Source organism: Myotis davidii, unplaced genomic scaffold (assembly GCF_000327345.1).
Source record: "Myotis davidii unplaced genomic scaffold, ASM32734v1 scaffold142, whole genome shotgun sequence".
Classification (NCBI taxonomy): domain Eukaryota; kingdom Metazoa; phylum Chordata; class Mammalia; order Chiroptera; family Vespertilionidae; genus Myotis; species Myotis davidii.
Genome location: NW_006294400.1, coordinates 1,300,020 through 1,315,769, shown reverse-complemented (window position 1 = coordinate 1,315,769; position 15,750 = coordinate 1,300,020). Strand labels below are relative to the sequence as shown.

The following is a 15,750-nucleotide window of genomic DNA, read 5'->3' as shown; positions in this document are numbered from 1 at the left end:
GACTAGTCGGCGGCGAGCTAGGGGCGTGGCCAGAGAGGCGGGGCTCCCGGAAGCCGCCCCTCCCGCCCGTTTGCCGGCATCTCGGAACCCGCGCCCGTAGTCTGAGGATACCCGCGTGTCTTCTGCGTTCTCCTCGCCGCCCGGCGCCCCTGCCTCGCGCCCGATGGTGAGCAGTGTCTTGTGCCGCTGCGTGGCTTCCCCGCCGCCGGACGCCGCCGCCGCCGCCTCGTCCGCCTCGTCGCCGGCGTCTGTGGACCCGTGCGGCGGTGCCGTCTGCGGGGGCCCAGACCACAGGCTGCGTCTGTGGAGTCTCTTCCAGACGCTCGACGTCAACCGCGACGGCGGCCTGTGTGTCAACGACCTGGCCGTGGGGCTGCGACGTCTGGGATTGCACCGCACCGAGGGCGAACTCCGGGTAGGCGGCGCGCACCGTGCGCGCGGGCAGGGAGGGGGCCCCCTGCGTGTCCCAGACTCCGGGGAGGTCCAGGGATGGGACTGGGGGGCAGGTCTGAACGCCCTGGCTTATGGGGCTGCCCCTTGGAGCGTAGCAGGTCAGCTGGATGGCCCCTTGGTCTTGGTGGGACCCCCCGAGTGACTGATGGGTCCCCTCTTTATGTGCTGGTGGGAGTGGAGCTCCTTGACCGCTGTGGGCGCTTAAGCTAGAGGGAAGTGCTCTGCGTGGGCACAGGTGGGCACCCTCTGGGAGCCTCTGATGGGCGAAAAGCCCCTTCCTGCTCCGGCTTTCCCCAAAGTAGAGGCCAGGATTCGGAAGTCTGCCTTTCCTCACCTCCTGACCTCAAGGCTAAGCTTGATGCATACCCCTACCCACCGCTGACAAGTTCATCCATCCTCCTCCAGCGCCCCGCTCCCTCCCCTCTGGTTTCCATGCCAGCCATTGGCCCGGATCTGGTTCTCTCAGAAGCATGTGGGGATTGGGGGGAGGAAAAAAGGGAACTGGGGTTTTAGGCAGATCTGTGATGGTGTGGGTGGTGAGGACTAGCAGCTCTCTCGGTGTAGGCTCATTCCTATCGACATGCTATCCCGGAGATGGGATGACGATCCCTTGCAGCGTTGCAGGTGATAAAATAATCGAGGGGCAAGACTTCCTAAAAGCGAGGGTGTTGCATGCCTAGGAGGGAATATGTTACTCCTGTTGAGGAGTGGGCTCTTTGGCCCATCCAGGGGGAAGGGGTACGGAGAACGGCCCATCTCCAGGCCTGCGGGAAAGATCAGTGCTGTCTTCTCTTTATAAGAACCTCAAGCTGAAGCTCTTTCTTCCCCTTCTTTCAAGATGTTTTTCCATCTGACTCTGTGGCTGTCGCTTCCCTTTCCGAATGTTTCATTTACGTGTGGCTTAGTCTGATTTACAGCCTGGGGGAGGACCGCTGTGTACCTAGTAACCTGTTTTTCTTCTAAGTTAGTTTATTTGGTCCATTTGTACAGAATCTCACAGCCAAGTATGAAGAAATCTGGTAGAATACCAGAGAATTAAGCCAATTTTTTGATAGGCCAGGTATGTATGTAAAGTGTTTTTAACTCATGTCCAAGATATCTTGGATTAACATCTAAGGTATTTAACCTACTTAGGATCTGCCTGGGAAGAAGACCAAGGGTAACACTATGTAAGAATAGAATCAATGGGTTAAATCCAAGTGGTTTATCGAGACAAGTTAAAAAAATTTAAGTAGCCCTAGCCAGTTTGGCTCAGTAGATAGAGCGTCAGCCCGTGGACTGAAGGGTCCCGGGTTCAATTCCAGTCAAGGGCACATACCTGGTTTGCAGGCTCCATTCTCAGCTCTGGTCGGGATTGTGCAGGAGGCAACCAACTGATGTGTCTCTCTCACATCGATGTTTCTCTCTCTGTGTCTCTCCTTCTCTCTTTCAGTCTCTAAAAATCAATGGAAAAATGTCCTCGGGTGAGGATTAACAAAAATAAAATTTAAGTGAGTTTTACACAAAATAGTAGTGTGAGCTTGATGTTGTCTCGTACGTATCTGATGAATAAGTCACTTGGGAAGATAGTATGGCTAAATTCAGAGAGTCTGTCAGGCTTTATGGGCCCAGCTTTACCTTTCTGCTTCTTTGCACCCACTTGGCATATGCTGCAGGCACATCGAGGGCATCTGGCGGTGGGAGGGTATTCAGTGTTGACGCTATGCTCAGTGCTAAACTAGAGTCACAATGTTCTTGTGATTCACGGCACATCTGACATTGATCCTAATCCATTTTTCTGGCACTAAATTTCTAAGGGCAAATAAGGAGAAAGGAATCATTTTTCTTTCCAGCGTTGAAAGAAACCTTTCTGATTAACCAAAGGTTGCCTGGCCCCTTGGTCCCATTGGTTCTAAGATTTTTGATTCTGTGAATGATCTAAGTTCTATTTATTTTTTTTTTAATATTTTTTATTTTTATTGTTGGTTTGAGAGAGAGAGGAAGGGAGAGAAAGAAACTTGAGTTTGTTGTTTCACTTACCCATGCATTCACTGGTTGACTCTTGTATGTGTACTGACAGGGGATCGAACCTGCAACCTTAGCTTATTAGGTAATGCTCTAACTGAGCTACCCAGCCAGGACTCTTTTTTTTGTTTGTTTTAAATATATTTTTATTGGTTTCAGAGAGGAAGGATGAAAGAGAGATAGAAACATCAATGATAAGAGAGAATCATTGATCAGCTGCCTCCTGCACACCCCTGACTAGGGATTGAGCCCACAACCTGGGCATGTGCCCTTGATCAGAATCAAACCCAGGACCCTTCAGTCCCCAGGCCAACACTCTATCCACTGAGCCGAACCAGCTAGGGCCGGACCCTTTTTTATTCTTGTGGTGTGGGGATTTAGTATGGACTCTATTTCCATAACTCTTTTGGCCTTTGAATAAGTTAAATTATTATACAGGGTTGAGACTAGGAATTATGAATTGTATTTGTTTATTACCCGTAAAGGAGTACATGCCAGTCCTCTGGCGAATGGTTTAAGTATTCAGAGAGAGAAAATCTGCTTTGTTGTAAATAACCAGGCAACAGGAAGACACCCTGCCGCATGAACCCCCATACCACTTCCTGTTGAAATAATATCAGTGTTCGTCACGAACAGAAAAAGTAGTGCTGTAGTTTTGCAGAACTCGAAAAGCCAAGAGAGAAGGTGGGGGCCCCTGGGTTAGAAATGGGTCGTCATTCGCGGGAATAGCGTTGAGAAATCCATCCGACTTTGGCAGCCGCTTCACGTGACCCTTCGGACCAGGCAGAAGTGCTGGGGTTTGCTCAGGAATCAGCTCTGAGTGCTTATCGGTGGGTGAGGGCGAACCCAGCCCTGTGACTACCAAAGCCTCTTGCTAGCTTTACAGCAGGTTGGGTCAAGTTTTCTTTAGAAATGAACCAGCAATTTTGGCATCTGCCTTTTTTTTTTTTTTTTGTCCAGAAGAAATTGGGACAGTCGAGGAAAAATTACTTAAAATGGAAGCGGGCAGCCAGCCAGGGAAATTTCCTTTGTAAAGGACATGTGAGCAAGAAGCCCGTCCTGAGACAAGGAAAGGAAGCGTTTATTTATTTTATTTGGGGGGGAAGGGTTTATTAAAGAAAGAAAAAAGATGACGGCAGGCAGCGGCAGTGACTTGAGGAAATGAGGCTTCAGCCGGAGCTAATTATAGCGTTGCCTATTTAAGGCATTTTCATGTGACCAAACAAAATCTGTGTCTTAAAACAGATTTAAAACATAGATTCCAATTAGACGAAGAAGGCAAGCTGGGTTAGATGCAAAAACAGTGTCCCTGTAGCCGAGGCTGTGGGGCTGGAGTTTCATGCGGGTGAGGGTTTTAGAAGGGGGAGTGGTTTGCTGGCTTAGAGACCTGCATATGCACCAGCTGGTTGGAGCCTCACAATACCTTTGTGAAATGGGCAAGACCGGGATTTCACCCCATTTTACAGAGGGAGGAACAGAGGTTGAAAAAGATGATAAAACAACCTCAAAACTCGTTTGACCGCTAAGGAATTAGACGAGAGCAAGAACTGGAGCCAACTTCGGGTTTGAGCTGCACTCCCCTTTAACGAGACCAGTTGTTTCTGAGGGACATGAAGAGAGCCCCCACCTGGGCTTTTGGGAGAACTTGAGAAAGATGAGGAGGGATCAATTTAGAACCACATCTGTTTTTCCCCGAAGTAGGTTTCAAGATTATCCAGAGATTATCCTGTCAAAGAATGAGAATCCACCCTGCCCTAATTCTCTCCTTGACCTGGGCAGTGTGCAAGAGGCCATCGCTATTGGCTTGAAACAATGAATGGACGATCGTTAAGGTCAGGTTGGTAGTATTGCTTAACCAGACAGTACTGTTAAACTGTGTACCTAGTAAATGTGTGGTCATTTGGCCCAGCTGGGGTGGCTCAGTGGTTGAGTGTTGGCCCATGGATCAGAAGGTCACGATTCGATCCCCAGCTGGGCTGTAGGCTCGATCTCCAGTAGAGGTATGCAGGAGGCAGCCAGTCCCTTATTCTCTCTCGTCATTGATGTTTCTAACTCTCTCTCTTTTCCCTTCCTCTCTCTGAAATCAATAAAAACATATTTAACAATATTTAAATGTGTGGTCATTGAGGGGGAAGCTAGACTTAGATAAGACAGTCCACAGAAAAAGAAGCCTTTTTCATAGAAAAGGAATAGATATAATTTGGTATAATACAATAGCCCGTTAGAAAAAGAAAAATGCTATTTGCAGCTTGGATTAGGTTCCTATATTAACCTGATTGTTATATTGTTGCAAAATTGGTTCCTTGCTTGAAGTAATTATCATCAAGATATGATTTTTTTTTTTTAGCCCTAGCCAGTGGCTCAGTGGTTAGTGTCAGCCCTCGAACTAAAGGGGCACATGTTCAAATCCCGTAAAGGCACCTACCTTGGTTGCCGGCTGGATCCATCCAATCAATGTGTCCCTCTCACATCGATGTCTGTCTGTCTGTCTGTCTCTCTCTCTCTCTCCCTCTCCCCCTCCCTTCCACTCTCTCTGAAAGTCAATGGAAAAAAATATCTTTGGATGAGGATTAACAAACAAACAAAAAAGCGTGTGTGTGTATGTGTGTGTGTGTATATATGTGTGTGTGTGTGTGTATGTGTGTGTGTATGTGTGTGTGCATATATATGTGTGTGTGTGTGTGTGTGTGTGTGTTTTAAGGAAGCTTAAAAAAAATTAGTTGATAATTTGGAAAGGTGGGATCAAGTTCCCTGATCTAAAACCAGGTGAAAAATAAGGATACAGCCTAAGTAGGCCTGACCTGGAGCTTCAGTTGGATGCATTCCTTTGATGTTGAAAGAGTCATTAATTGCTGAAGTCTCACCGAAACCACAGGGGAATGAAAGAAAGAAATATTTTGCTGGTATTCATTTCTAGTCCAGCTGAGTACAGCCGCAGGTGGAATTCAGTGGACAAAGCTGTACTTAAAGGACTAGTCAGTCTTGGTAAGTCAGGCCAGACTTTTCATTTTAACCATTTCTTATACTGATGTGAATTTGCCAGAACCAAAGAGTTTGATCTTGATGGGTCATCATAGGCCAGCCTCCTACCCAGCGTGGGGAGCATTCCTTCTGGGGCATCCTCACAGGTGGCCGGGCGGCCGGCCCATTTCACGGTGGACTGCTTGGGGTTATTGCGAGTACAGCACTTTATGTCAGACTGAAGTCTGTCTGCTTGTATCTGCTTCCCATGTGCCTCAAGTTTACCTTCAGGAGCAATACACAAAAGTGACCCAAGGGCCCTTTAAGTATCGGAAAACTCTTATCTTACAGTCTCCGCCGCTATAAAAACTGGGTTTTATCATGCACTTCTCACACAATAAGCTGTCCACACCTTTCATAGTCCCTTCTCGGAGTCAACGTCATGGGAGTTAATTAAGAGGACAGCCCTTCCTTGGAAATATTACACCAAGTGAAAGAAGCCAGTCACAAAAGGCCATATGTTATATGATCCGTTTCTGTGAAATTCCAGGATAGGGAAAGCTGGAAACTGAACCTAGATTAGTGGTTGCCTAGGCCTGGGGAGGGAGGAGAATGGGGAGAAAGGAAGGTGAGGGTTTGGGGGTTCTTTCTGAGGTGATGAACGTGTTCTAAAGTTGATTGTGGCGATGGTCGCACATATCCTGGGAGGGAAACTGCTTCTGGGCCTCTTATGCTCCAGGCCATCTTGTGAGGGCCACAGCCTGACCTCTCGCCCCGACTGTGCTAGCCGGAGTCACAGTGGGCACCGAACTGTGTCTGCAGCCATTGTCTCTGTCCTCCCCGCATCCCACCTTCCTACTCATTCCAATACCCCCACCTTCAGGTATCCCAATGCGTGGGTCTTTCAGGGGGGTTTCTGTATTGAGCAGGCGATCCTTGTGGAGTTCTGGTTGTCTGACTTGTAAATTTAAGGGGAGAAATGAAGTCTTCTCACCCCACCCTGATGTGGTTATCACTTCCAAAACTGTTTTTGTTGTTTTTAAATCTTTATTGTTGAAAGTATTACATATGTCCCTTCCCCCACACACACACCCATCATTGACCCCATCTAGCCCATCCCTGCCCTTCACCCCAGGCCAGAATGTGTTTGTTTTTTTTAAACATACAGTATCGACTTTATGGTGTAAACCGAGGTTCAAATATTGTTTTTGCAACTTGCTAGCCATGTGACCTTAAGCAAGTTACTCAACCTGTCCAAGTCTGTTTTCCTTAACAGATACATGATATGAATACCAGTTTCATCAGGTTGCGGTGGGGATTAAATTAGATAAAATATATAAAGAGCCTGACACTCAGATGTTTAACACACAGTGACATTTTCCTCTATTGAGTCTTTGAAAAGAACATGCCCACGATTGGTCTTAACCACCTGCATTTTTCCTGAAGTGCTTAGGTGGAAAGTGCAATAGAAGAAGTAGAAGTCTGGGATGTCCGTAGGAAAGGTGTGTAGCACCCAGGCAGAGCGCAGTCTATTGTCAGCTGACAGGGCCTTCAGCAGTTTAGGGAGGAGGAATGTAGGTTGCAGAGCGCCTGGGCCCTATAGACATTAGGAAAATTAAAACAAAAAAAGAGGCTGCCACAGGCTGGTGTTACTCAATGGTTGACCCATGAACCAGGAGGTTACTGTTTGATTTCTGGTCAGGGCACATGCCCAGGTTGCAGGCTCGATTCCCCGTAGGGGGCATATAGGAGGCAACAGAGCAATAATTCCCTCTCGTCATTGATGTTTCTATCTCTCCCTCTTCCTTCCTCTATGAAATCAATTATATATATATATTTAAAGAGGTTTATGGAACCACAGGCTTCAGTGCAGATTATGGCCAAATCCAAGAGCCACACCGTGAACAACCAGTTACAAAAATGGCACAGAAATGGCTTCAAGAAACCCTGATCACAAAGATACAAATTTCTTAAGTTCCTGGGAAACATGTGCTTGGCCAAGAGGCCCCACAAGAAGGGCCTTCAGAAGATGCAGGCCCACAATGCCAAGGCCATGAGTGCATGTGCCAGGCTATTAAGGCCCTTGTAAAGCCCCAGGAGACCAAGCCCAACATTCCAAAGGGCACAGCCACAAGCTCTTTGACTGGCCTACATCACTCACCCCAGCTTGGGAAACATGATGGTGCCGCATAGCCAAGGCTCCCAGGCTCTGCCGGCCAAAGGCCAGGCCACGCCTCAAATCAACCCCAGGCTACAGCTGCAGCCCCGGCTCAGGCTTCCAAAGGTGCCCAGGCCCCCACGAAGGCTCCACAGTAGAGGTCTCTGCTGATGTGAGGATGGGAGGCCTGATCTGGTCGCTGGACCACTGACTGCATGGGGCTGGTGTCTTCCTGTGCTATTTGTACAAATAAACCTGAGGCAGGAACTGTAAAAAAGAAAAAGAAAAAAGAAACCCTGGTGTTAGGAGGTTTCTTAAAGTTGTTGAAGTGGTCGAGTCACTCTACACATAACAATGTCTTTCACCGTATGTTTCCCTGGATGGAAATGGGCCATTTTCTTAATGCAGAGTTCACTTTGATGTGAAAATGGAAGCTTCAAGCAGAGCTTAGTTAAAACCCTTGGAGATTACCTCACTCACTGCATCATTTCGCGGAAGGGGGCTGTGGCTTAGCCTTCCAGTTGGTTGAAGGCAAAGCTAGCAGCAGAACCCAGGATTTTGACTTGGCTCAAGTTAGGTCAACATACACTGCTTCCTACTATCACTATAGATACTTCACTAGCCCCTCAAATTTGGCAAGGTTGATATTCACAGTTTATGACATTGCCATATCTGTGCCTAACACCAGCTCAGCTTTTTAAAAAATATATGTATTTTTATTGATTTCAGAGAGGAAGGGAAAGGGGGAGAGAGAGAGAGAAACATCAATGATGAGAGAGAATCACTGTTCGGCTGCCTCCTGCGTGCCCCACACTGGGGGTCAGGGCCGCAACCCAGGACCCGACCAGGAATCGAATCATGACCTCATGTTTCATAGGTCCACGCTCAACCACTGAGCCACGCCAACCGGGCCAGCTAGCATTTTAAGACCCTCTGATGGTGCTCAGGAAGCAGCCACTGAAATGATAGGTACACTCTCGATAAGTATGGGATATGAAGACTCCACGCATGCCTAAAAGAAAGGCTTTGTTGTCTTAAAGATGCACCTTTCTTTGAAATAAATAAATTATAAAGGTAGATCATAAGGAGCTTCTTATCTGCTTTCAGCTCTTGGCACGGCTTTCCTGGAGCTTGAATTCCCCAAGGTCAAAGGGGAAACTGGAGAGGGTAGCTGCTCCTGTTCCTGCTGCTGCTTTATGAAGCTTTCCACATTCCATCAACCTCTGGCCTCATGCCTTCCTTCCCCAGCCCACCCTCCTCCACTGGAGTCTGATGTGACTAAAACACACAAAAAAACCAGCCACTTACAGTGTTGAGAAAGCTCTCAAAAACCACAGAAATGCGGGGGGAGTGCTTGGGGGGGTGGGGGGGTCCTTGTCTGTAGGTCTGACACAGTGAATAGTCCTGTTGGTTAAAACCAGCCAGCTGTGCGCACCTTCGCCAACCTGTTGACCTTTTACATTTATAGACAGTACATTTTTTCCCTTTTTTATTCATATCTTGGGTATATTCTTTTTGCTAGAGTCTCTTCTTTAGCCTATATCAAAGGTAAAGATAGTATCTGGTAAATAGTTTTATAGCTAAAAAATGCCTTACCTTGCCCTGGCCGGTTTGGCTCAGGGGATGGAGCATCGGCCTGTGGACTGAGGGGGCCCAGGTTCGATTCCAGTCGAGGGCATGTACCTGGGTTGCATGTACCTGGGCACATCCCCAGTGGGAGGTGTGCAGGAGGCAGCTGATCGATGTTTCTAACTCTCTATTCTCCCTTCCTCTATGTAAAAAATCAGTGAAATATATTTAAAAAAAAAAAAAAGCCTTACCTGAATTGTTTCTAAGAGCCAGCTTGATGTAAACTAGTTATTCTTTTGTGTGTGTGTATGAAATGTAGTGGGGTTGTGTGTGTGTGTGTGTGTGTGTGTGTGTGTGTATGTGTGTGTGTGTGTGAGTGTGTTTTTAAATAAATTCTTTATTGTTGAAAGTATTACATATGTCTCCTTTTCCTGCTAAAGCAGTTATTCTTACACAGACTTCCCTGGCCTGCCCTTCTCACCCTGGGGGCAGCTGTCGGTGGGTTTCACACCCCTGTCCTCCCTGAGTCCCGAGCAAGCAGCTGCTGAGAGCTGTTTGCATTCATTCAAACAATCTCAGTTTTAGTCTGTGATTCTGAAATCACTTTTAAGAAACTGAAAACATTTGGTGTTACTTTTAGTAATGAGTCTGCTGATTCGCCTTTTCCTGTGGAAGGAGGGAAGGCATGAATAAAGTGGCTGCAGCAAGCAGGCTGAACACGGGCCCGTGTTTTGGCTCCCACTGATCAATTCTGGATCAGTTGAAAAGATTCTGATCATTCTAGGTGATTGGGTTTTACATGCCAGCCTCAACACCATATTCACCCCCTGCCCCTTATTCTTGGAACATGTTTAGCGAAGGAGAATCAAACTCTTACGTGGTCTCTTCTTGCTTCTGCAGAACTTTAGTTTACATGCTACACCTCAAAATCCTACATTTAACCCAACTAAATTTGGGCTAATTTTGTACACTTCTAACTTTCTATTAGACAGAAGAAAAAAAAGTCTTTGTTAGTAGGCCTTGACCTTGAACTTGGGACTCCATGGAGTCTGGGTTTTCACCACTAGTAAACAGAAGCTATCAAGAATCTTTTTTTCTCTCTAATACACTACTCTTCCTCTTCCTCATCTAAAGGAGTTTTTTTTCAGGGAGCTTTTGCCAAAGCTAGAATTTCTGGTTTTATTTCCTAGAATGGAAATAGATTAAGAGGATTTCACCTTTTTTATCATGGCAGGCATCACCTTCAATGCCGTGGTTTCATTTGTGCCAAATTAGATGCGAGTGCCCTGCTCCTCTTCATTGTCTAATTGTGGACTGAGCCACAGGCAGAAACGTGTTCAGTAGTCCTACGGTGCATCCAGAAACCCAGCTGCCAGAGGGCTGTGCAGGACCGCACGTAGCATCTAAGCATCTACATTCTCCTGTTGGTTCCTAGCAGAGGAGAGGGATGGTTACCTGCTGCAGTTGTGCCTCTGAAATAATAAATCGCTACCACATAACAATATATTAAAGAGATCCTTCAAACTCCTGCTCCTATACTGTCCTAAAAGAATTTAGAAAGCAGGTATCCCCTTGAACATGTTCAAGTTGACATAAGTTTAATGGCTGCAGAGATATAATTACTGGCATATTATATATCGGCTTTAAATGTTTTTAATTGTCAGTTTTGGATCTGGTTTTGCTCAAAACCTTGGTTTTGCAGATTTGACTCATTCAATTTATGGAAAGTGCCCTCACATAACCTAATTGGCCCAGCCAGTCTTCACTTTCAAATCAAATCAGTCTGGTTTTCTGTCAAATCAAACCTGGCTTCATTTCTCAGTTAAAAAAAAAACACGTGTGGTCCCTTTGACAACAGGTCTTCTGGAGAGAGCGATTCTAAGATAGACAGGTAGTAAGTGCTTCAGCTGGTGGACGTGAGACGGGGAGCGTTGCCCTGGAGTGCGTCCTGGGAGAGTTCTCTGCCTGGCTTTATAAGATTCCGGGTGATGCTCTGGGGGCACTTATCCCCTGGGCAGTTTATCAGGTTAATGTGGAGTGGGTTCCCTCTGGGCGTCCATCCCAGTACAACCTGTTGTTTCTCTGAAAAGTATGGGAGATCCTGTGACTCGCTTTTATTCAGCAAGTCTCTTATTTTCTAGATTCTTAGGAGAGTGGGCTACCTCTGCAGGTGACTAGCCTCATATTAACCAGTTCTGTTGATGTTTATAAGCTCACTTGCAGGAGGGTTGTACTTGTCCACTCTGTCGTTGGACATGGGCGATCCCTCAACCCCAAGAAAGCTGAGCCTGGTAGGGTTGTAGTGTAGTAACTGCACGTAATCCAAAAGAAACTAACAGCCTGCTCAGTGCTGCTGGTTTAGGTGATGCTGTGGTAACGAAAGAGACATATACTGTACTCACCCTTGAGGAAATCAAAGATTGAAGAAAAGGGGCTTTAGAATAAAAATATTAGCAAAGTGTGCAATTGCACACATTTTCATTGACCTCTGGCTTAAATGGTGAACAAGGGAGGTTTAAGAATAAATAAAACACCGTCTCTTCTTCCCCTACTTTATTATTTTCTTTCTTTTGCTTGTACCCATCCTCTACACTGTAGCCTGGAAACCCCAGCTAGCAAGCTGGGGCAATCGTGGGCTCAGCTCATTTGTATAGATCTCCCAGAAGTCACTGTCCTTTGTCACCTGAAGTCCAGTGTCTTGAAAACCATCGTTTTATATATTTCGTCTGGACATTTAATTGTTATTGGCAGGAAGGTGAATTGGCCCTGGTAGCTCCATCTTGAGTTTATAACTCAGTTCTGTGGTATGTAGGAGTCCGTTAAATTAAAAGCCAGTAACCAACCAAATATGAGATTTCTCTTATATCTTCTCCATTTCACCAGATTTTCAGTGCATAAAAACAAGATTCATTTTCATGAAAGGATTACTTGTTTAGTTAGGGTTTTTGGCTCTGGATGGGTTCTTAGTATTTAAAAAAAAAAAACAACAACACAAAATTCAACCAAGTACATTTGGAGATCTAGTTAGAGATCTAATTGGCTTCATTAAATGTCCTATCTAGCAACTAGAAGGGCACTCCGGAGAGTTGTACAAGATGGAAGGCTTTTATAGGAAGAAGGGTGAGGCAAGGGTGGGGCTGGCAGGGGTGTGTCAGGCAAGGATTTGATCTGCCGATTGTCTCTTGCCTCTTCTTCCTATGGGGGATGGAGAGGACCCACGTGACAGAGTACTTTACTAGTGCTTGATCAGAAGATTCCAGACTGGATGACTACGAAAGATTATGTTTGTGGGAGAGGCTTAAACTGCAGTTAGATCAGGTATTAAGTCTAGGTTTAGTGTCATGGGCTTCTAGCACGAGGGACACCATTTAGGGCCTGTGGGTTTTCTCTTTAACAGTATTAAAACTACTTCCCTCCAGCCCACTGTGCTTTCTGATCCCTCTGGGTTTCTTTTGTTAAAGGAGCCAGTGACGTAAGTACACTGAGAAGACGTAAGTACACTGAGACACTCATAAACTGAAGGAAAAAAACACCTGAAAAGATTACAAAATTAAGGGCAGACCACAAATAAAGGCTAATGGGGACAGTGCCCAATTTAAAAACAAAGGAAGCAGAACTAGTTGCATGAGCTCACAATCATTTTCTAGATAATGGTAATAAAATAGCTAGTAGTTATGAAAGAATGTCCAAACCTATGGAAAAATTTCATAAGAGTTTATTTGAGTCAAATTTTGGGGGACATGTCTGGAAGCAAGGTCTCGATAGATTGAGAAAGTGCTCGGGAGAATTGCAGTTTTGCAGCTTATTTTATACACCAGTCAAAGGCAAAGACCTAAAGAGGGTTACGTGAAAAACACTGAAAACACTGGGGTAGATTAAGGAGGCAGGAGAAAGCCAAGCAAGGAAACCTCTAGGATTGGACAAGAAGCAAAATGGAGAAACACATACTTCTTTCCCATTAGGTGGCTACAGGATAGTTAATAATTAATGTTTACAGCACATCGAGATAGTATGCGGGCAACACGATAATAATGGGTGGGGGATTCTGTGGTTTGTGCTCTGGTGCCAGTGGTTGTGCCTCCAAGGGGACTGGAAAAGAAAATCACTCTGACATTTCCAAGGGATGTTTTCCTGGATGTAAGAACAACGGACAGAGCTCGCTTAAGCTTAAGCTTAATCCTTGCTAAGGAAGTTCTAGTCCTGGATGTGACGGCCTGCCATGCATGGCCAGTTAGGAATGTTTATGTTCAGACCATCTGTGTGGTTACTTTTTTTACCTTATCTATTTCTTTACTAGATGGCGCATGAAATTCGTATACTGGAGGTGGGGGTCCCTCAGCCTGGCCTGCACCCTCTTGCAGTCCGGGAGCCCTTGGGGGATGTCCGACTGCCAGCTTATGACCACAGGGAGCGGGCCTAAGCCATCAGTCGGACATCTTTAGCGCTGCCGCGAAGGCAGGAGAGGCTCCCACCACCGCTGCTGCGCTTGCCAGCCATGAGCCTGGCTTCTGGCTGAGCAGTGCTCCCCCTATAAGAGCGCACATCATAGCAACCAGTCGTTCCACTGTTCAGTCAATTTGCATATTAGCCTTTTATTATATAGGATTAAATTTATCGGGGAATGTGGTTACTTTTGATCACTGAGATTATCAGGTTTATTACATAGCCCCATTTTTGTTCACAATGCTTTATATACTGTTCTAAGAGCTTTACGTATTATCTAATTTAGTCTTTACCAACTCTATGAACTAACAATATGGTTCCATTACTATTCTTATTTTGCTCATAAGCATAAAGCGCAAAGAGCTAAAAGTAACTTGACCAAGATCATACAAGTCATGGCCAGGACTTGAACCTGGGGTCTGGCTCCAGAGACTATACATTTAATCAACATACAAAACTGCTTCTAGATAAAGTCATTCTTAGCTTGGCCATCTTGATGCCCCTTCTTGTGTTTTCTTTTTAAATAATTGTTGTATGTATGTATATGTATGTATGTATGCTTGGTCGTATAAGCTCATGATTTGTTTTCACATGATATAAGGATGTTCAATGAAAGTAATCTCCCATCTGCCTTTCTCCCTTCAAACCCCCAAGTTCCCTCCCTGCCCCTAACTATCTCTTTACATTTGGTGGCTACAGGATAGTTAATAATTAATGTTTACAGCACATTGAGATAGTATGCGGGCAACAAGATAATAATGGGGTGGGGGATTCTGTGGTTTGTGCTCTGGTGCCAGTGGTTGTGCCTCCCAGGGGACTGGAAACGAAAATCACTCTGACATTTCCAAAGGATGTTTTCCTGGATGTAAGAACAACGGACAGAGCTCGCTTAAGTGAGCTCTTCAATTTTAGTGTCTTTCCAGAGATACTCGTCACATGTACAAGCTTAGAAATAAATGGCAGCATATTGTCCCCTTTCTTCTGCACCTTGCTTTTCTCGTTTAGCAAGATATTTTCAAATCATTCCATAAGAGTGTTAACTTAAAAATAAAAGCCAAAGTGAGAAGAACAAGTACCGTATTTTTCCGTGTGTAGGACACCCGCATGTATAAGATCCCCCCACACACACTTTTCCAACCCAAAAGTAAGAAATCAATATTTTAAACATTTTTGCTGGTTTTCCTCTGAAGGCCTTCTTCTTTTTTGGCATCTTCAGGAGTTGTTCTTCCTGTTTTCTCCACTGTCTGGTCATACACTCAGTGGGAGGAGGTCCACATTATCTCTCTGCAGCTCTATTTCCATGCTCTTTTGCATAGCTAATTATTCTGTTTGAATTTTGGAGAGTAAGACCATCGCTTACCAGTATTGATCTTCTTATTTTTTGACATCTTTATGGGCTCAGAACGCTCTGGTCCCTGTTGCATCTGTGCACACTTCACCTCCACCTCCAATTTCGGCATCAGCTGACGTCAGTAACGATAGGGTCGAGATTGGAGGAAGCCTGTTTGACAAGGTATGGGCAGCTATGCACCTGCACGGCTCCCTCCTCAGCGGAGGCTGACTTCCATGCATAAGACGCCCCTGGATTTTCAGAAAAAAATAGTGTCTTATACACGGGAAAATATGGTATTTATTTAAGATCCAAAAGCACAGCCATTCAGGAAGCACTGATTCAGGCAGAAACCCAAATAGTGACCTGATTCAGAGGTAAAAGCCAAGGGCATTTGTGAGAAAGGGAAGGAGCATAATGACAATAGAAGGAAGGATTTCTATGGGTACCAATAAGCCAAGGAAAGAACTTGTATATCTACAGATAAGCTTGCAAGCTAAGTCTAAAGATGTCTTTAATTTTCAGTCTGGTAGTCAGAACAAATAGTTGTTTGGAATATAATGTTGCTTCAGGCCCGGTCTAAAGGTTAATTTGCCCAATTTACAAAGGTTTGAGGAGTAAGGTCCGCAAGGCAGTTCCTCTGGGAGGGCAGCTCCCCCTCCATTTTGAAGTGGCTCCATTTATAGTCTTTCTTTCGAAGGAGGTAAAGAGCTGCCTCATTCTTTTGAACAGCTGCATAGGGTTCCACGGTGTGGATGTGCCGTGATTTATCCGCCCATTCCCTTTTACAGCACTTTGTTTCCAAACTTGTACTATTATAAGCAAGGCTGCA

At 45.5% G+C, this 15,750-nt stretch overlaps 1 protein-coding gene across 2 annotated transcripts in view; it reads left to right on the top strand.

The window, feature by feature from the left end:
* The first annotated feature begins 78 nt into the window (after positions 1–78).
* SLC25A25 (solute carrier family 25 (mitochondrial carrier; phosphate carrier), member 25) overlaps positions 79–15,750 on the top strand; it is a 33,340-nt gene continuing 17,668 nt past the window's right edge. For both annotated transcript variants that reach the window (XM_006768518.2, XM_006768516.2), the window contains exon 1: positions 79–415. In XM_006768518.2, coding sequence (XP_006768581.1) covers positions 164–415 — 252 coding nt within the window. In that variant the 5' untranslated portion in view covers positions 79–163. The remainder of the gene's footprint in view (positions 416–15,750) is intronic.